The sequence below is a fragment of the Scyliorhinus canicula genome, chromosome 19 (assembly GCF_902713615.1).
Source record: "Scyliorhinus canicula chromosome 19, sScyCan1.1, whole genome shotgun sequence".
NCBI classification, from domain to species: Eukaryota; Metazoa; Chordata; class Chondrichthyes; order Carcharhiniformes; family Scyliorhinidae; genus Scyliorhinus; species Scyliorhinus canicula.
This window is the reverse complement of record NC_052164.1, coordinates 99858445-99879943: the sequence shown is the minus strand read 5'-3', so window position 1 is coordinate 99879943 and position 21499 is coordinate 99858445. Positions and strand designations below refer to the sequence as shown.

The 21499-nt window shown below is 49.9% G+C and overlaps 1 protein-coding gene across 2 annotated transcripts; it reads left to right on the top strand.

Moving 5' to 3' along the window:
- The first annotated feature begins 633 nt into the window (after nt 1-633).
- LOC119954319 (transmembrane protein 25) lies at nt 634-17422 on the top strand. 2 transcript variants are annotated; one of them, XM_038779451.1, is made up of 9 exons: nt 634-940; nt 3118-3233; nt 4570-4881; nt 9474-9764; nt 10398-10526; nt 12271-12304; nt 14668-14789; nt 15971-16063; nt 17231-17422. In XM_038779451.1, exons 2-9 carry the CDS (start codon nt 3161-3163, stop codon nt 17302-17304), a joined length of 1128 nt encoding a protein of 375 aa, XP_038635379.1. In that variant the 5' UTR covers nt 634-940; nt 3118-3160; the 3' UTR covers nt 17305-17422. The 2 variants fall into 2 exon arrangements, with proteins under 2 accessions (XP_038635379.1, XP_038635380.1); XM_038779452.1 differs by having other exon boundaries at nt 4556-4881.
- The last annotated feature ends 4077 nt before the right edge of the window (nt 17423-21499 follow it).

Sequence of the window (21499 nt, the reverse complement as noted above, 5' to 3'; positions counted from 1 at the left end):
GTCTACTGACCTTCCCCCCACCTCCCCGAAAGTACACCCTATTTAGGCCCACTCCCCTACCCTATCCTTGTAACCCAGTATCCCCATCTCACCTTTTGGACACTAAGGAGCAAATTAGCGTAGCCAATCCACCTAACCTGCACGGTGGGGGGGGGGGGGGGAGGGGAGGGGAAACCGGAGCACCCGCAGGAGAAAGTGCAAACTCCACACAGACAGTCACCCGAGGCCGGAATTGAACCCGGGTCCCTGGCGCTGGGAGACAGCAGTGCTAGCCACTGTACCGCCCCGTGTCACGGAAGGGTTAAAATTAGAAAGTGCGTTTTTTTCAATAAAGTGCTTGTTTAAAAGTTGTTTTTAAAAAAAACAATTTGGAAAGTCTATTTGACTGACAATCAGGAGTAACCCAATTGGGCAGTCATCGAGCTTTGGGAGGGTGGGTTCAGCGAGGGTAGGTGGGTTTGATCAGTGGGGAAAGGGGGGGAAGGGGCATTTTGAGGAAAGTGGGTCAGGTGATGAAACGTCTTTGAATATGTCCAATCTGAAGTGGCAACCTCAGAGAGAGAGTGAGGCAGGGGAAGTGATACCTGACAGTGTGTGAGAATTCTGAGGGCAGTGCTTTGGGGGGGGGGGGGGGGGGGTTCAATATTTATTGTACCTCTGCGGGTAGCTGTCTGCTCATCATGGGCACAGGATTAAAAACACAGTCTGACGGAGCATAAGAATCTGCAGATCCGGGCTTGATTGAGTATGCCTGAAGGCCACTCCTGCACTGCAGCACGTCAGTGAGAGAGAAGTAGCAGCTGTGATGCCATACAAACAACAGGAAAGGAGGAGGATGCCTCCTGGTTAAAGAGCAGGAATTGTCTCCGAATGCCACATCGTGGGTTAATTGAATCAAGCACGAAGCCGTCAGCCTCTCTCCCTGGAATATCACTCAGAGGTGAGCCTGTTTCAAATAGCCCCTGCTTTCCTATAAATCAGGTACACCTCACTCCCTTCTGCTGTGTTGCAATAAGGAATTGGCACGTAACTAGATTCACTTTCAATGCGATGCACGGTTATCCATTTGATAAAGGTGCCCTAGCAAGGCCAAACTGTCCAGGGCAAGGATGCTGTCTGCTCCAGACATCTTATATCCAACAGACGTCAGTAAAGGAGCCATGGGCATGTGTATTGGTGGGTTTATGTATTGCAGATTGGGTCGATATGATTCTTGGCGCTTTGCCAGGGGACAATGCCAGCTAGGACTGTTGGGTTCCTCTCTCGTTACTCCAACCCGTTGCAGAGGTGAGGTAGCCCTCATGGGGGAGGGAGCCGGTGGGGGAGCATTCTTCGTGGTTACAAAATCCAGTTCATGGTCACTCCGGGTGACGTGAATATATTTCATTTTGAGGATGAGTTGTGTTTGGCCTTTACCATGCCCCTCGCCTGTTCACTAAGGTGATTATTCAGCTTGTACACACTCCCTGGGATTCCTACTGCAGGCTGTGCAGCGAGCTTGAAGATATAGAGACACTGGAGAAGGCACATTGAGGATTTACAGGAATCAGGAAGGTTATTAATATAAGGAAAACTGAACAGGCTAGGGGCACTTTAGAGAATAGGGGAGTGGGAGATGATGTGATAGAGACGAGAATGTTATGAAGGGGATTGTGAATATGTTCCCACTTCTCGAAGAATCCAAAATTAGGGGCTATAAATCTGAGATAGTCACGAGTAACTCTGATGTAAGAATCGGGAGAAATGTCCTTACTCAGGGAATGGTTTAAATGTGGAATTCATTACCATACGGAGTAGTTGAGGTCAATAGTACAGCTGCATTTAAGTGTAAGCTTTGAAGGGGGTATGGAATAGATGGATAGAAGAGGAAGAGGTGTGGGAAGGAGAACATATGGAGCATAAACACTGGCATAGACCGTTGAATACTTTTGCTGCATTAGACATGTTGGATTTCAGAGCTAGAATGAAAAAGTTCAGGAGCCCCTTCAGGGACGCCTCACCCTCAGAGTATCATCTCTATGAGTCTTGGTGTTAAATATTGTTTGATCACGCTCCCATGAAGGACCTTGAGATAGTTTATTATATTAGACGGTGCTATTATGAGAAAAAAGGCTGCCATTTATTTAACACCTTTCACGACCAGCAGTGCTTTCTGGCCAATAAAATGAGTTTGAATTGGGGTCAGTGTTGAACACAGCAGCCAATTTACACAGCGAACTCCCACAAACACCAGCCTGATCATGACCATGTGATGTTGATTGAGGAATTAATATTGTCCAATATAATTTCAAAATAGTGCCACAAAATATTTTTACATCCAGTGAAGAGGCCAATAATAATAATGGGGCCTCAGTTGAAAGACTTTTCTGAAAGATGGCACCTCTGGCAGTGCAGTATGTCATGATATGCAGACATGCAGATAATGAGATACAAACAGGCAGCTAATCAATACAGAGAACAGGACATAACCAATCAGCAGGCAGAACACTTGGGGGTGGTTTTCCACTATAAAAGGCATCTCCGCCTCTTTCCACTGGTGACATCTACAGTGTGAGTCAGGGTGTACATATATAATTCCGACAGCACGTGGCTAAGAGCTAGTCTGGTTGACTCAGACAGATTAATTGCACTAGGTTAGCAGAGAGTCGAACTCACAGAGGATTGAGCTAACTGTGTGACAGGTTCAATAAATCATATTCGAGGTGTGGAGTATCTCTCGGGTAAAGCTGCATCCAGTTGCAGCCCGTGTTATCTTACTGTGCTTAACACGACACAGCACTCACTCAGTCAGTCATGTCGGCATAGATCCTGCTGCTCAAACGTTTCAGAGCACTTAGCCATTGGGCTATTGAATATCGCAACTTTACAAAATAAAACCATCAATACACAACCTTTCCCGTTAAATCTTAAAGCATTCCTCTCCCCCTGTACCCTCATTCTCTTGAACTCCTATTCAGGGCATTGCAGTCTGTGGGATCTTTCCGTGTGCAAACTGACGGTCCTGTTCCCTAAATAACAGCAGCGACAACGCTCTGGAATGACACGACAGATGCTATATAAATGCAGGTTCTTTCCTTTACTTTGGGAAGCAGCTGATGATTTTTTTTGTTGGTCCAGTTCCAGGGATGATGTGATGTAAACAGGAGAGCAGCCTCCCAACATGAGAGTGGCTGGATGTGACAATGTGGTGGGAGCCTTCCTACTCCTGCAGCTTGAGACCTACGTTCGATCAGGTACTTCAGCGTGTGCCACTGGTTAGATGCTCATTCTTTCTAGATTTAGCACTTTTACCTCCTTTCCCTGAACGTGCCCCGGTCCTCGTAAGCAACTGCTCAGGTAAACTCGGGTGCAACTTCCAACCCCCGTAAAAGACAACAGACCTTGGCCTGCGAGGTCCATTGGTAAATACATACCCTCTCCCCACCTTCTCTGCGGTAATGTACAGACTGGGATTCTACTCTCGCACCGAGACAGCTGAGTGGCGATCACATTGAGGTCTTTAAAATTCTGAAAGGTAGAAAGAGGGGAGATGTTTCTGTGATATTCTCTGTTGAGTCCCCCAAGATGGCTAAAAGTTGTAGTGCTGACAAAGAACATCTCGCTATGTATTTCAAACAAAGCTAGTTTAAAATGATTCGCACATCTTACTAAGTAATAGCTAAGAAAATATTAGCATTAAATCTATGCTATAGAAATCTATAGTATCTAACTATGCTGTCTAATACAATGAACAACTTAACTGCCACTAACACCTTCTCCCAGAATCCCAGGAGTCACAGTATATTTATATGACTACTCTGTGGTGCCATCTAGTGTTGAGAGACACAAACATCATCTTGTTAACCCTTTACACTCCTTACATTATACATATCGCAACAGTTTCCAGTTGTGGGAGAGTCCAAACCTTGGGGGCCATCAAAACAAGCGAATCACCAGTAGGGAATTGAGAGAAACCTTTTCATCCAAAGTGTGGTGAAAATATGGAACTCGCTGTCACAGGGAGTAATTGGGCCAAATAGTTGAAGGTATGTAAGATGCAACTAGAAAAACACATCAGAGAGAAGAATTGAAAGAAGCTGATAGGGTGAGATCAAATAGGGTCGAAGGAGGCTTGTGGGGCGCACAGACACCAGCATGCACCAGCTGGGCAGAATGGCCTGGGATTGTATCTGTAAGTTCCATGTGGGTCACTCGGCCTGTGTTGAATTAGCTATCTCAGTCTGTGCCGCCTCGCTTCAGTGCCTCATAGACTCGAAAAGCTGATGGACCACCACATTTTCTGATGGTTAGACTATGACCCAAACCACTCCCCACCCCTCCAATAGGCACCGTGTTGGATGTTCGCTAACCGTGCAATTTGACTGGGCCATGATGCCCCATAGGGGCAGCTTCATTTCGCCACCCCCCCCCCTTGCACCAAGGTCTGAATGACCTCTTGGTTACTGGGTTCACGCATGAAGGATGGCTTCATAGTGAAGTGTCTATTGCCGTAAAACTATTCCCCCAGTAAATTTTGAGGGGTTCTGAGGTTGCGACTCTTTTTACTGGCATTTAGTATTTTGGTTACAGAGATCGCCGAGCCATTTCCTTTGATTAACGGGCGCCCTCAACCTGTTGTCACCTTGGAGGAGAATGCCACAAAAGAATTTACCTGCAGGATGGACGGCTGGAAGTCGGTGCCGGTTGTTACCTGGTACCTGAACGGCAAAAAGCAGCCAAGTAACCAGACAATGCTGATTCCCAACTCCAGCGAGACTAACAACCAGAGCTTCAGCACTTTCGTCATTACCACCCACAGGAAGGACAAGGAACTCAACTGCTCAGCCACTGACCCTGTCACCGGGAGAACCCAGAACGCTAGTGTGATCCTCAATGTGCAGTGTGAGTATCAAGAACACCCAAAGAACAAAGAAAAGTACAGCACAGGAACAGGCCCTTCGGCCCTCTAAGCCTGTGCCGACCATGCTGTCCGTCTAAACTAACATTTTCTACACTTCCTGGGTCCGTATCCCTCTATTCCCATCCTATTCATGGATTTGTCAAGATGCCCCTTAAATGTCACTATCGTCCCTGCTTCCACCACCTCCTCCGGCAGCGAGTTCCAGGCACCTCTACCCTCTGTGTAAAAAAACTTGCCTCGAACACCTCTTCTAAACCTTGCCCCTTGCACCAGAAACCTATGCCCCCTAGTAATTGACCCCTCTACCCTGGGAAAAAGTTTCTGACTATCCACTCTGTCTATGCCCCTCATAATTTTGTAGACCTCTATCAGGTCATCCCTCAACCTCAACCTCTGTCATTCCAGTGAGAACAAACCAAGTTTATTCAACCGCTCCTCATAGCTAATGCCCTCCATACCAGGCAACATCCTGGTCAGTCTCTTCTGCACCCACCCGGAGAATTTCAAATAAACAAGACTTTGGAGGAGGCAGGTGACAGATTTCTGGTCCAGGTGGGATCTGTTACAGGAATTTCAGCCTGTGATTCCTTGTACTGTGGATCCCTATTCCCTTGGTGTTCTGGGGTGGGTTGTGTTTGTTGCACATGGAGGGGAAAAGAAAGTCTGAGAGTAACGATTTACCAACAATAACTTACAATAATATAACTTCTGTAACATAGCAGAATGTCCCAAGGTGTTTCCCAGCAGTGACTGCTTGACATGGAGACACATTTGGAGCTTTTTGGACAGACCAAATAGGTAGGTTTTCAGAGAAGTCTGAAAGGATTAGAGAGAGGAGAGGTTTAGGGAGGGAAACTCCAGAGCATTTCCCCAGGGATTTTTCATTTTCCTGAAGCTGTAGTCTTAAGGGATAAATAGTATTCTAGGATGAGATAAGATCATTCAGCTCATTGAGTCTGTTCCATCACACTGTAACGGTATCTGAACTCTATAAATACCTAAAAATCCGGCATGCAAAAATAATCAACCTCAGCTCTGAAATTTTCAATTGACCCCCACAGTGTTTGAGGGGAGAGGGGTCTTTGATTGATGAAGTGCTTCTCAACACCACTCCTGTATGTACTGGCTCTAATTTTAAGGTTACGCAAATTGTTCTGGACTCTTTCACCCCCCCCCCCCCCCCCCCCCCCCCACTCCCCGGGGCCTTCACCCCCCCCCCCCCCCCTCCCACACACACACACACACCTCCCCAACCAGAGGAAATAGTCTGCTTCTACCTACCTTATCTCATTCTTTACAGAGCATCCCTTATATACTCAGGGCAATGCACATCTTGTCCCCAAAATCTGCCATAATTTAGCCCTAGTATTGTTTTGGTGAATCTGCATGAACCTCTTCCAAAGCTGAGGTGAGGAGACCAGAACTGAACAGAGGTACTCCAGATGGGGTCTGACAGGAGCTTTATATAAATTGTAGTTTAACTTGCACCTCGCTGGCTTTTAAAGCAGATTAAGGCAGGCCAGCAGCACGGTTCAATTCCCGTACCAGCCTCCCAGAACAGGCGCCGGAATGTGGCGACTAGGGGCTTTTCACAGTAACTTCATTGAAGCCTACTCGTGACAATAAGCGATTTTCATTTCATTTCATTTCTGAATCAGCCCCTTTATCAACCCAGCCCCCTTCTCAATCCAGCTCCCTTTCTCAATCCAGCCCCCTTCTCAACCCAGCCCCCTTCTCAATCCAGCCGCCTGTCTCAACCCAACCCCCTTCTCAATCCAGCCGCCTGTCTCAACCCAGCCCCCTTCTCAATCCAGCCGCCTGTCTCAATCCAGCCGCCTGTCTCAATCCAGCCGCCTGTCTCAACCCAGCCGCCTGTCTCAACCCAGCCCCCTTCTCAACCCAGCCCCCTTCTCAACCCAGCCCCCTTCTCAACCCAGCCCCCTTCTCAACCCAGCCCCCTTCTCAACCCAGCCCCCTTCTCAATCCAGCCGCCTGTCTCAACCCAGCCGCCTGTCTCAACCCAGCCCCCTTCTCAACCCAGCCCCCTTCTCAACCCAGCCCCCTTCTCAACCCAGCCCCCTTCTCAACCCAGCCCCCTTCTCAACCCAGCCCCCTTCTCAACCCAGCCCCCTTCTCAACCCAGCCCCCTTCTCAACCCAGCCCCCTTCTCAACCCAGCCCCCTTCTCAATCCAGCCCCCTTCTCAACCCAGCCCCCTTCTCAACCCAGCCCCCCTTCTCAATCCAGCCCCCTTCTCAACCCAGCCCCCTTCTCAACCCAGCCCCCTTCTCAACCCAGCCGCCTGTCTCAATCCAGCCCCCTGTCTCAATCCAGCCCCCTTCTCAATCCAGCCCCCTTCTCAATCCAGCCCCCTTCTCAACCCAGCCCCCTTCTCAACCCAGCCCCCTTCTCAACCCAGCCCCCTTCTCAACCCAGCCCCCTTCTCAACCCAGCCCCCTTCTCAACCCAGCCCCCTTCTCAACCCAGCCCCCTTCTCAACCCAGCCCCCTTCTCAACCCAGCCCCCTTCTCAACCCAGCCCCCTTCTCAACCCAGCCCCCTTCTCAATCCAGCCCCCTTCTCAATCCAGCCCCTTCTCAACCCAGCCCCCTTCTCAACCCAGCCCCCTTCTCAACCCAGCCGCCTGTCTCAATCCAGCCCCCTTCTCAATCCAGCCCCCTTCTCAACCCAGCCCCCTTCTCAACCCAGCCCCCTTCTCAACCCAGCCGCCTGTCTCAATCCAGCCCCCTTCTCAATCCAGCCGCCTGTCTCAATCCAGCCGCCTGTCTCAATCCAGCCCCCTTCTCATCCAGCCCCCTTCTCAACCCAGCCCCCTTCTCAATCCAGCCCCCTTCTCAACCCAGCCCCCTTCTCAACCCAGCCCCCTTCTCAACCCAGCCCCCTTCTCAACCCAGCCCCCCTTCTCAACCCAGCCCCCCTTCTCAACCCAGCCCCCCTTCTCAACCCAGCCCCCCTTCTCAACCCAGCCCCCCTTCTCAACCCAGCCCCCCTTCTCAACCCAGCCCCCCTTCTCAACCCCGCCCCCCTTCTCAACCCAGCCCCCCTTCTCAACCCAGCCCCCCTTCTCAACCCAGCCCCCCTTCTCAACCCAGCCCCCCTTCTCAACCCAGCCACCTGTCTCAATCCAGCCCCCTTCTCAATCCAGCCCCCTTCTCAATCCAGCCATCTTCTCAATCCAGCCCCCTTCTCAACCCAGCCCCACTCCTGTATGTACTGGCTCTAATTTTAAGGTTACGCAAATTGTTCTGGACTCTTTCACCCCTCCTCCCCCTGGCCTTCACCCCCCCCCCCCCCTCCCACACACACACACCTCCCCAACCAGAGGATACAGGTCAACATTCCGTCAGCCTTTGTGATTCATTTTTATACTTGTCTTGTTTGCTTCTTTCATGGGATGTGGGCAGTGCTTCATTAGTTGTACATCCCTCATTGCCCTTGAGGGTCAACCATGATGCTGCATCCTGGAGCCTCATGTCGGCCAGAACGGGTAAGGCCGGTCGGTTTCTTTCCTGAACCGATATGAATGAACCAGGTGAAGTTGGTATTTGGTGATTTGTGCGTGTATGGATCTCATCATTTAGAACATATTCTGATCTTTCCTAGATGGAGCTGTGTAGGGTGTATGAAACCCCTTTAAAGTCATACGATTTAATTGCCATCCTTTTTTCAAATATTTAGGAGTTTGCACGTGTGAAATAGTGACTTTGGAGTCTGGCCGTGCAGTTAGTCAGTTGTAATTTTTAAAACAAAGTTGAATTATATTTGTTGCTCCAGACGAGCGTGCCATTTTGCTGGTCGGAGCCACGCTGGCTGTGTCCCTGACCAGGAGACCAGCTCCAGCCATCCACTGGCATCTGATGATGAGGCATTTGAACTCGGGAATGGATTTCCCATTGAAACCACTCCACCGGGAAACCCGCGGGTGGTGGTGGGGGGGGCTGCCGGTGGCAACAGAGAATCCCGCCGGCCGGTAAATTCCGGCCATAACGTAGACTTGGCAAGGCCCTGGACTCTCGCTTCTTAATTTCTGGGTCTCAGCTGATGCCAGGGTTTCGAGAACATGCCGTGCGAAACCCTGCAGTTGCTGGGAATCTGAGATAGCAGAAAATGCTGGAAACGTTGAGCAGGCGGAGAGAGAGACGGAATTGATGGTTCACGGCTGTGATCTAAACCTGGATCCCAGGTTGTGATGAAAGGTCATCGACCTGAAACATCAACACTGTTTCTTTCAGCCCTGTCCACGCATCCACACATCTCCAAACATCTCATCACTCCACCGTTCAGTTGCCTGGGCCTTAAGCGTTAGTATTCCCTCCTTAAATCTCTCCATCTGCCTGCCTTTCTCTCCTCCTATAGGGCATTCCTTAAGTCTGGCTCTTTAATCCAGCCTTTGGATACCTGTTGGGTTGTCTCCTCCTTTGCCTTGGTGTCAGTCTGTGTCTGATCTGGCTCCTGTGAAGTTCCTTGAGAAGGAGACGTCTCTGTGATTACAGCTTGCTGCTGTTGTTATGCCACTAAATGAGATTTCTTGTCCTTTCTGTAACTTTTCCCCAGTCAAACCTGAAGTTGTCCGGATGGATGCTGAGTACAAGGAACGCAACGACTCGGGACTGTTCCTCGTGCTGTTTGTCTTGGTTCACGCGAATCCTCCGGCCGCCATTACCTGGGTTGACGAAAGTGGCAGTGTAATTGTCAACACCTCCAACTTCATGATTCTGGACACCAAGAGCTACCCTTGGTTGACCAATCACACGGTCCACGTGCAGTTGTCCAGCCTGGCCAAGAACTACTCCTTCACCGCCGGCAATGAGTTTGGCGTGACCAACTCCTCCATTTCTTTACCAGGTAAACCATGGAAAATCCACTGTTGGTTTCGTCGCTCATTTCAGAACTATTCCAAAGCCCTGGATTTCCAAAATGAATCGATTCTGCCAGTTGAGGGTGTGAAGAGGTTTGGAGATAAGGCAGGGAACTTAAGTTGAGGTGGCAATCAACAACGATCTCATTGAATGGTGAAGCAGGTCTAGGGCCTGAATGGCCTCTTCCTGTGCCAAGTTATACCACGAGATTTCAACATTCACCCACTCTAGTTTGATCGAGGTAGACAATACTGAGGTAGTGCAGCACTGTCAGAGGTGTCGTCTTTCGGATTTTAACCCGAGGCCCTGCCTACCATCTCAGGTGGGCACAAAAGATCCCACGGCACAATATTGAATTGGATTGAATTGAATTTGGCTCAATCAACTTTAATTAAAAAAATGCTTATCTGGGTCAAGACCCCATTGCTGTTTGTGGAAGCTCGCTACGCACAAACGTGGGCACATTTCCCACACTACAACAGTGTTTTCAGTTTAGAATAAACTGCAAAGTGCTTTGGGACGTCCTGAGGATGCAAAAGGCGCCGTGTAAATGCAAGTCTTTCATTCTGCTGTGGAGGTGACTTGTGCAAACACTTGGTCATTCTCTCTCCCCTTCCAGGCTTCCTCCATTCACGTGTCGAAGTGCCTGTTATGGTAATCCTTCTCGGGGGAGTAGTCGGACTGGTTTCCATCCTGCTCCTGAACATTATCGTGTTGTGTGCTGTGTACCGGAGGAAGGAGAGAGCAGGTAAAACCCGGGCTGGGATATTGCAATGGGTGGCTGGCTTGGCCGGTTGTTGTAATGATGGTGGTGTCGGTGCAGCTGCCTCCTTCCTGCTCAACAGAGCAGGGCTGGGGGCAGTTATTGCACGAACGTTCACGGCTGCTGCTCTTTGCTGTCTACCCTTCAGGGTGATTTATAATTCATCTGGGCAGAACCTGAACTGGAATGGCCAATACTGTGGCTACAGGTCAGAGGCTGGGAATTCTGCAGAGTAACTAGCCCCCCCCCCCCCCCCCCCCCCCCCCCCCCCCGACTCCCCAAAGCCTGTCCACTGCCTACAAGGGACAAGTCAGAAGTTTAGTGGAATACAGTTCATTTGTCTGGATAGAGGAAGCTCCAGCAACACCCAAGATGCTCAGTACCATTCAGGATAAAGCATCCTCTTGATTCACCAACTGGACGGCACCTTCCAAACACACGGCTTTCGCCACTTAGGACAAGGAGCATAGGATCAGCATCACATGCATGTTCCCCTCCAAGTCGCACTCTATCCTGACTTAGAACTATATCACCGTTCCTTCACTGTCACTGGGCCAAAATCTTGCATGCCAGCCCTTTTCAAGGGCAATTAGATAATCAGCCATAGTCTACATAGGACCATAGGCATCACTCCCCATTAGAGAGAGTCAATTGATTAAATAACTTGAGGGGCACCCACTCCACAAGTATGGGGCAAGGCAAGAAGGCAGCCACAGCGATAGATGGATTGAACGCATGCTGATGGCATCGTTCTGCATCGCACTGAGACAAATAAGCCACTGGCAGTTCAGGATGGGCAATAACCTCTGACCTTGCCAGTGACGCCCACAACCCACGAATGATTCTTTTTTAAAATTGCGAAGTAATCGGAAACACATTGGTTAGCACTGTTGCTTCACTGCTCCCGGCTTGGGTCACTGTGCGGAGTCTGCACGTTCTCCCCGTGTCTGCGTGGGTTTCCTCCGGGTGCTCCGGTTTCCTCCCACAAGTCCCGAAAGACGTGCTTGTGAGGTGAATTGGTCATTCTGAATTCTCCCTCTGTGTACCCGAACAGGCGCCGGAATGTGGCGACTAGGGGCTTTTCACAGTAACTTCATTGCAGTGTTAATGTAAGCCTACTTGTGACACTAATAAAGATTATTATTAAAATACGCCTTTGTTGAGCCTCCTAAATGGTGCCCCTTCCTCTCCGACATGCCCAAGCCACAGAGACCACAGTGTCTGCGAGTTTATGGAATGCTAGAACAGTGCAACACGTAAAGAGGGTCTGTGGCTTCTCAGATCTGTGCCAGCTCTTTCAAAGTGAAATCCAATTACTCCCACTCTGCTGCTCTGTCCCTTCAGTTTTTCACCTTCACGTATTTATCCAGTTCCCTTTCGAGAGCATCTGTATGCAACACCCCATCAGAAAGTGCATTCCAAATCCTAACCACTCCTAGCTTAAAATGCTTTTGCATCCCCCCCCCCCCCCCCCCCCCCCCTTCAAAGTAGTGCCTTCTATGCTCTCCTGAGAGAGCAGATAAAGCCTCGCTCTGAAGCTCTTTGGAAAGACAGCACCTCCAACATTGCAGCACAACCCCAGCACTGCAGTGAATGTCAGCCTCGAGTTTCTAACCCGAACCTACAGTCTCCGGACTCGGGTTAGAGTGCTACACACCCAGCCGCAGCTGGCAACTTGGAATCGATTGACCCTGATCACAATTGATATTTTTTATTATTCTGTTTGCAGATTTAAAACCCAGACCTGACTCAGCCGTCCAGAGGTAAATGATCCACTCCGTTACATTCCAATGGTTACTTTTAGTTTGTGTTTCACATCTTTCTCGCTCCTCTGTTGGATTCTGAACCTTAGTTGTATCGACACGTTCCCATGGCTGTAATCAACGTGTCCAATCAGAGATTATCTCAGTTTAGATTACCCCTTTTGCCAATCACTGTCTCACTCCCCCTGCTGCCGATATACTAACTTGTACGCAGTTCCCGTTCACCCCTCAGCCTGCTGGCCTCGCAAACTCACGGGGACACCGCCACCTGGAGGTTCCCTTCTCAACCTCGCACCATCCCAACGTGGGAATATATCGCCGTTCCTCCACTAAATAAAAGCAAATTACCGCGGATGCTGAAATCTGAAACCAAAAGAGAAAATGCTGGAAAATCTCAGCAGGTCGTGGGCAGCACGGTAGCACAGTGGTTAGCACAATTGTTTTACAGCTCCAGGCTCCCAGGTTCGATTCCCCGCTGGGTCACTGTCTGTGCGGAGTCTGCACGTTCTCCCCTTGTCTGCGTGGGTTTCCTCCGGGTGCTCCGGTTTCCTCCCACAGTCCAAAGATGTGCAGGTTAGACGGATTGGCCATGATAAATTGCCCTTCGTGTCCAAAATTGCCCGTAGTGTTGGGTGGGATTACTGGGTTATGGGGATAGGGTGGAGAGAGGGGTTGGGTAGAGTGCTCTTTCCAAGAGCCTGTGCAGACTCGATGGGCCGACTGGCCTCCTTCTGCACTGTAAATTCAATGAAATCTGTAGGGAGAGTAAAGAGCTAATGTTCCGAGTCCAGATGACCCTTTGTCAAAGCTCCCCCCCCCCCCCCCACTATCGCTGGATCACAATCCTGGAACTCCCTCCCTAACCACACAGTGGGTGCACCTACACCACATGGACAGCAGCGGTTCAAGAAGGCAGCTCTCCACCACCTTCTCAAGGGCAATTAGGGATGGGCAATAAATTCTGGCCGAGCCAGCGACACCCCATCAAGTAAATTATTTTTTTAAATGGGCTCACGGCAAACCCCCCCCCCCCCCCCCCCCCCCCCTCCCAACCCCTTGGTATCTCTGTAATCTCCTCCAGCTCCACATCCCTCCAAGATCTCTGCCATCCTCCAATTCTGGCCTCTCACCCATCTCTCATTTAAACTGCTCCACCATTGGTGCCCTGAGCTCTGGAATTTCCACTTTACCCATCCCTATCTTTCCACCTTGTCCTCCTTTTAAGATGCTCCTTAATTGATTAAGCTTTTGCTCTCCTGCACCAGTATATTGTTTGGCAGAGCCACATTGTGTTTGCCCAGTCCTGTGAAGCACCTTGGGACAGTTTATTGTGTTGGACACCGAGGGCTGGATTCTCGGATTCCCCGGCTCCGCGATTCTCGGCAGTGCAGAGGGAGCCTAAAATCCCACCAGCCAGAGAATCCTCACCCATGTATAAATTGTTGCTGTAGAGTCACTGGGTGTCGATCAGGAGTGGGAACACTATCTGACGTCTCACCCTCGATCGGGGACCAATCCTGTTGCCAGGGCTGAGATCAGTTAACCCCACTTGGTCTGAAAATCAAACACGTGTGGCTGGTTTCTCTGTCCCGCCGTGCCACATTTCTGTTTCACCCGCCGGCGGGATGCTCCATTCCGCCGGCTGGTCAATGGGGTTTCCCATTGTGGGGCAGCCCCACGCCGTCGGGAAACCCCCGGGCTGCCGGCAAAATGGAGAATCCCGCTGGCAGAGAATCCAGCCTGTGATCTTCCTGGTGTACAACAGAAAGAGAGGAACAGGAATAGGCCATTCAGCCCTTCAAGCCTGCTTCTCCAATCAACAAAATCATGGCTGACCGTTGACGACTTTCCCAAGCTATCTCCATATCCCTTATTGTTTAAATATTTGATTGAGTTTGTTCTTGAATAGACAATGACTGAGCAGCCAGAGTCTGGGTGAATGCCAATGATTCACAACACGTTGAGTGAATAATTTTTCCTCATCTCAGTCCTACACAGTCAGGAGAAAGGAGCAGCGCTCCGAAAGCTAGTGATTTGAAGCAAACCTGTTGGACTTTAACCTGGTGTTGTCAGACTTCTTACTGTACACAGTCAGGACCTTGTTCTGTGATTCTGCCCCCATGTTTTAGACTCCACAGCCAGGGGGGGAACCACACCCACCCTTTCAAGGCCTTTTAAGGTTTTTATACATTTCAATGAGGTCGTCTCTCATTCACCTAAACCCCAGAGAATATGGACCCATTCAGCTGAATGCCATTGGCAGAGTACTAGGAACAGATAACACAGGAGCACGATGTAAGACAAACAAAACCACACGGGCAAATTCACTTCTTCCATAAAATGTCTGCTCCTTTTTGTTAAAGCAATGAATCCACAAATGTTAAATGTGACGACGCAGAGATTCCGAGGGAGAATATCTCTCTCCAGTCAAACCTGCAGCTTCATCAGAATCAGGGCACTAATGATTTGAACCTGCCCTCCGCCGGTAAGTCAGCTTCCGATTCTTCAGTGAAATTCCGCTGATGTTCATTTGTTTTAAGGTAATGTGTAAATCCGGGAATTCTTGTGGCGCGGGGGGGGGGGGGGGGGGGGGGGGGGGGGTAGCATCTCCACCGCTGGGCCAGGATCTCTAGATTCAGGCTTCTGGCCCCACTTCGGGACTTCAAGGCCACGGAAGGTGCGTACATAACGCGACCAAACAGGTTGATTATCAGGCTGTAAATCCTTCCGATACGCCTGTTGTTAGGTGGTACAGGGCGGGAGAATTTCCTGGTCAGCCGTACTGCAGAGGGCGAAGGCATGCCAAGCAGAACCCTGAACCAATCCGATGGAAGTCCTGGGTCGCCAATGCCCTTTTAGGGCCTGAAGTAAGAGGAGGAGGAGGAACGTACAGGCTAGATGACATGGAATGAAAGTCACCAGAGGATCAGAGGCTGCTTTCCCCTCTGAGGGGGAGAGCTGACTGGTGGTGATTTAACTTGAGGGTCATCACACCTCGGGTGAGGGGCAAGGGTAAGAAAGCAGGGCCTTCATAGATAACCTCAGCTGGCACGAGAATTGAACCCGGGCTGTTGGCGTCGCACTGCATCACGAACCAGCCATCCAACCAACTGACTTAACTCACTCCCCCGGAAAGTGATATTCCCCAATTGGGAATTGAACCTGGGATTCGGCAGCGGGAGCGCCGAATCTTAACCACTAGACCCCCCAGGGTCAGGTCAGGTACTGACCATTCAGTAGACAGAAGGGGATAGATTTTTAGGAGGAAAGAGAGGCTCAGGGAGGGAATTCCAGAGCTGGGGTTCAGGCAGCTGAAGGCACGGCTGCCAATGGTGGAGCGATTAAAATCGGGTGTCGTAGGAGCCGGAATTCGTGGAGTTCAGAAATCTCAAAGGGCTGTAGATTCCAGAGTTAGGGAGGGGCAAGGCTGTGGAGGGTTTTGCAAATGAGAAGAAGAATTAAAAAATTGAGATGTTGCCAGATAGCAAACATAATGGGTGTTGAGGGAATGGGGTTTATGTGTTAGGATTAAAAGTTTTCACGTGTTTGATTTTCTGTCTTTTTTGGAATGTATTTCCAAAACGGAAAGGAAGAATGGTATGAGCTGTGGAGTTTGGATGTTCCTGAGTGTAGACTAACTGCACCATTGCTTTCTGCTGTAACCAGAGATTAATGGAGCATCGAAGCATCCGTCTGAAAACCAGGCAGCTTGTGATGAGCCGTCAGATCAGGAAAACTTCCCTGCCGTCGACCCCAGAGGTAATAATTTACACAACGTGACCCTAAATCCTCTCCAGTCTTTCATCGATGTCTCCAACGACCACCCCTTTTACAATAACAAGGGAATCTGACCCCTCACCTACTTTTAACAGTCCATTATCGAGCTCCCAGGATACACCAGAGAAAAGCAGGAAGTGTTGGAAAAATTCGACAGGTCTGGCGGCATCTGTGGAGAGTGAACAGAGTTAACGGGCGCGATCTACCGGCCATGTCCTGCCCCAATGGGAGTGCGGCGTGGCCAGGAGATCCCGGGTGAAGCCACCCACGGGCTTCCTGACAAGCTTGACGTCGCCGGATCAGGAATCCGCCCACAATAGGCAGGACCAAGTCACGCTCATGCAAGTAGGCCTTAAACTTAATTACGGCCTACTTACCCGGGATCTACCAGCCGCCGGGGATCTACCAGCCTCCCCAGCGAGGTCGCAGGCAGGCACCATTCAGTCCTGGTCCACACAAACATGGACCAGGTGGAATGGCACCCAGGGGGACGGGGAGTCTCCCAGGCCATCTGAGGGCCCTGGGTGGCCAGGGATAGTGCAGGGTGATCCCCTGGCCTTCCCTCTGGAATGCAGGCATCTTGACACTGCTACACTGGGGGGTCTCCGTGAGTGTTAATATTCACAGGGGGGGTCTCCGGGTGTGTTAATATTCACCGGGGGGGGGTCTCCGGGTGTGTTAATATTCACCGGGGGGGGTCTCTGGGAGTGTTAATATTCACAGGGGGGTCTCCAGGTGTGTTAATATTCACCGGGGGGGGGGGGGGGGTCTCTGGGAGTGTTAATATTCACAGGGGGGTCTCCGGGAGTGTTGATATTCACAGTGGGTCTCTGGGTTAATATTTACGAGGAGGTTCTCTACGAATATGTTAATATCTGTGGAGATGGGGTTCTGGAAATGTTAATATTTATGGGGGGGGTCTCTAGGAGCTTTAATATTTTAGGGACATTCTGAGCTGTTACATACAGGGGGTGTCTCTGGGAACGTTAATATTTACTGGGGGCTTCTGGGAGTATGTAAATTTTGGCAGGGGGTGTTAAGATGCTTGTTTATATTTCTGTGGGTCTCCCTGGATCCTGCTTGCTGATTTGCTGGGATATTGTCTGGAGTTGGTCGCCTGATTTTGTTTTTCTGATTATTTTTCTGCAGAATCTGTTCGATTTCCAATGTACGGATATATCTACAAAGTCTCCAGTATGAGCAGCGATGAGATTTGGCTTTAAATGCTTTGTCCCTTTGCTCAGGTCTTTGACTGAAGAAAGGTCCCCATGAATGTCGGGGTTCAGCTCCCAAACCATGAGAAACAAGTCAATTTCCAATTCACCTGAAACAGCCCCAGTCCCCCCCCCCCCCCCCCCCCCCCCCCCGCCATCATGATCCATTCACCTGGGACATGCTGTGGCCTGAAACTGACACAGCAAGTTAATGATTGATTATAGCACAAGACGCACCCTGATGGCGCAGTTTTCTTAACCATCGTTCCTTAACATAGTGACATTTGTGCCACACAAGCGCCAGGCAATGGCGGTCTCCAACAAGATGGAACTTAACCACCACCCCCTTCATATTAAACAGCATTGCCATCGCTGAGACCCAGACCACCCACCCATCAAACCCCATCAACATGATGGGAATCACCATTGACCAGAGATTGAACAGGACTAACCATTATTACTGTGGCTACAAGAACAGGTCAGAGGCTGGGAATCTTGTGACGAGTAACTCACCCGCTGATTCCTCAAAGCCTGTCCACCATCTACAAGGCACAAGTCAGGAGTGTGATGGAATATTCTCCATTTGCCTGGATGAGTGCAGCTCCAACAACCCTCGAAAAGCTCAACACCATCCAGGACAAAGCAGCCCAGTTGATTGGCATCTGAAAAATCACTCCCTAAACCACACCACCGACATACAGTGGCAACCGTGTGTACCATTTACAAGATGCACTGCAGGAACTCACCTCCTGAGGCAGCATCTTCCAAACCCATGACCACTACCACCTAGAAGGACGAGGGCAGCAGATACCTGGGACCCCCACCACCTGGAGGTTCCCCTCCAAGTCACTCCGACTTAGAAATATATCGGCCGTTCCTTCACTGTCACTGGGTCAAAATCCCGGAGCTCCCTCCCTATTAGCACTGTGGCTGTACATACACCACAGGGACGGCAGCAGTTCAAGAAAGCGGCTCACCACCACCTTCTCGAGGGACAATTAGGGATGGGCAAAAAAAAAATGTTGATTATGCCAGCGAAGCTGATACCCCCTGAACTAATAAATGAATGTTGTAAGGCGCCTCACAGGAGAGTTATCAAACAAAATTTGACTGAGTCACTAAGAAGGTGTTAGGACTGGTGACCAAAACCTTGGTCAAAGAGGAGGTAAATAAGGAGCGCCCCTACTGTGAATTTCTTTTCTCTTTGCCTAGTTCTCCAGCTTCCAGCTGACCCCTTCCTTGTTGTATCACCATCTTCGGCTTTGTGCCTCTCTCCCCCGATGGCTCGGTTCAAACTATGAATTCCACGTGGAATTGCGGCAAAGAACGTGTGTTGACCATTCAGTGGCACAGAATCAAAAATAATAAATTAGTATGGATACTCAAGTTTTGTTTCAAATGGCCATTCTCCGGGCGTGAGCGTCGCTGGCGAGGCCAGTCCGTCCCCAGTGGTCCTGAGAAGGTGATTTGAGAGTTTTTACAGCACAAGAAGAGGCCCTTTGGCCCATCATCTCCATCAGCCAGTCATTGTCGTGGTTTTGATGATATTGAATGGCTTGCGAGGCCACTTCGAGAAGAGGAGAACTTGCCTTTCTGCAGCTCCTTTCAAACCCTCAGGATGTCTCAAAGCACTTTACAGCTATCAAATACTTTTGGAGTGTAGCCAATGTTGTAACGGATTGGGGGCGGGGGGGGGGGGCGGTTATTGACAACTCCATGGATATATGAGGCCTCGCAGAATGGATCAACCTCATTCATCTATGGAGAACATTAGATGAGGGATTGAGGAATGTAGAGTAAGAGAGGCCAATGTTTGAAATAAGGGAGTAATGGATGGGGTGGTACGGTGGTTAGCATTGCTGCCTCACAGTGCCAGGGATCTGGGTTTGATTCCGGCCTTGTCTGTGTGGAGTTCGCACCTTCTCTCTGTGTCTGCGTGGGTTTCCTCCGGGTGCTCCGGTTTCCTCCCACAGTCCAAAGATGTGCAGATTAGGTGGATTGGCCGTGATAAATGACCTTAGTGTCCAGGAATGTGTCGGTTAGGTTACAGGGGTTGGGTGGGAGACTGGACCTGCGTGGGGTGCTCTTTTGTAGGGTTACTGCAGATTTGATGGGCTGAATGGCTCCTCCTGCACTATCGGGATTCTCCAATACCGAGCCTGTTAGCCCCTCGGAAGGATAGAAACCTTAGCGGCTCTGAGGTTGTGGAAAACAGAACGCAAATCTTGATTTGAAAACAATGCGAGGATGCAGGAACGGAGGGAGAGAGAGAGAGGGAAGGAAATTCTAAAGAGCATTAACCAGAGTGGGTTTCAATCAATCAGAGATGAGAGACAGGGTTTGGAGGGGAGAGAAGGAAATGTATCCTTTCTGCAAATTTCCAAAAGGCTGGGTTCGAGCAGAAAGAGATTGAGGAAAACGGGCCGGTGGGGGGGGGGGGCTCTTTCGGAGGGTAGGTGCAGTGTTGATACGCCGAATGGCCTCCTTCTGCACTGTAGTGATTCTGTATCGGTAAATCACTCTGTTCCAGTATCTGTGCCTAGGGTAAAGCAATTAAAGGGGGAATTGGGGTAAAATGTGGAGTTTGGGAGGGGCTTTAGGGACAGATTTGGGACCGGGGGGAGGGGGTAATACCATTCCTTGAAATTTTGACCTCCATAATCAGCTTTGCACTTTTATCTTCGTCTAGTGATGGATTTCTGATGGAAATGGGAAATGTTACTGAGGAACTGCATGCAATATTACAGAGAGCAGGTTTGAGAATGACAATGCTGAATAACTAACAGACCTGCTTAACAAGCTGCTGATCACAGTATTCATATTGTTTAACGGTGCAATATTGTATCTCTTTGTTTTATACATGATATAAAAATGATGAAGTACTCTGGTTCTATTTTCTGGTCTAATTGAATGTGATGCATTGATCCTGGGCAGTCAGTGGCGATACGCATATTACACCCAAGACATCCAACGCCTTCAACATCCACCACCGACGCAGTGGCAGCCGTGTGTACCATCGACAAGATGCACTGGAAGAACTCACCAAGGCTCCTTCGACAGCACCTTCCAAACCCAAGACCACCACCATCTCGAAGGACAAGAGCAGCAGATACCTGGGAACCCCATCACCTGGAGGTTCCCCTGCAAGTCACACACTGCCCCCATTTGGAAATATATCGCCGTGCCTTCACTGTCGCTGGGTCAAAATCCTGGAAATGCCTCCCTAACAGCACTGTGGGTGTACCCACACCACATGGACTGCAGCGGTTCAAGAAGGCTGCTCACCCACCACCTTCTCAAGGGTGATTGCCAGTGATGCCCAAATCCCGTGAAATAATTTTACAAATTCCAGATAGTGTCTTAGATTTGTGCCAATAGCCTATACAAGTAGAAATATCTTCTCTACGTTACTATTTCATAATTTTAAAGAGCTTGATAAGCTCCTTTCTAGAGAAAAATGCCCCAACTTATTACCATAGAACATCAGTACAGAAGGAGGCCATTCGGCCCATCAGTTCTGCATCGACCCACGTAAGCCCTCACTTCCACCCTATCCCCGCAACCCAATAACCCCTCCTAACCTTTTTGGACACTAAGGGCAATTTATCAAGGCCAATCCACCTAACCTGCGCGTCTTTGGACTGTGGGAGGAAACTGGAGCACCCGGAGGAAACCCATGCAGACACGGTGGAGAACGTGCAGACTCCTCCCAGACAGTGACCCAGCGGGGAATCGAACCTGGGACCCTGGCGCTGTGAAGCCACAGTGCTAACCACTGTGCGACCATGCTGCCCTAACCTTTCCTGACAGTTGTAACCTCTCAGATTCCTAAATCGATGTTTGCGTCTTTTCCAGAGCGTCTATAGATATGGATCAGAGCCGTTTACACAGTTCCAAGTGTGGTCTAACCAAGGTTCTGTGCAGGTTTACCATTTTTGTTTCCTTAAATTCAAGCCTCCAGAAATACATGTAATAGTTAGACACTGGGTCATAATGTTCGTCTCGGGTCACAGGGAAGCGAAGTGGACATAGTGACAGTTTCCAACCACGGTAATGCCTCAGGTACAATATCATAGGTGTTATGGGGCTTTTAGTGAATGAGCTCCATTAACCATTCAATTCCATGGGTGGCATGGTGGCACAGTGGTTAGCACTGGTGCTTCTCAGCGCCAGGGTCCCAGGTTCGATTCCTGGCTTGGGTCAC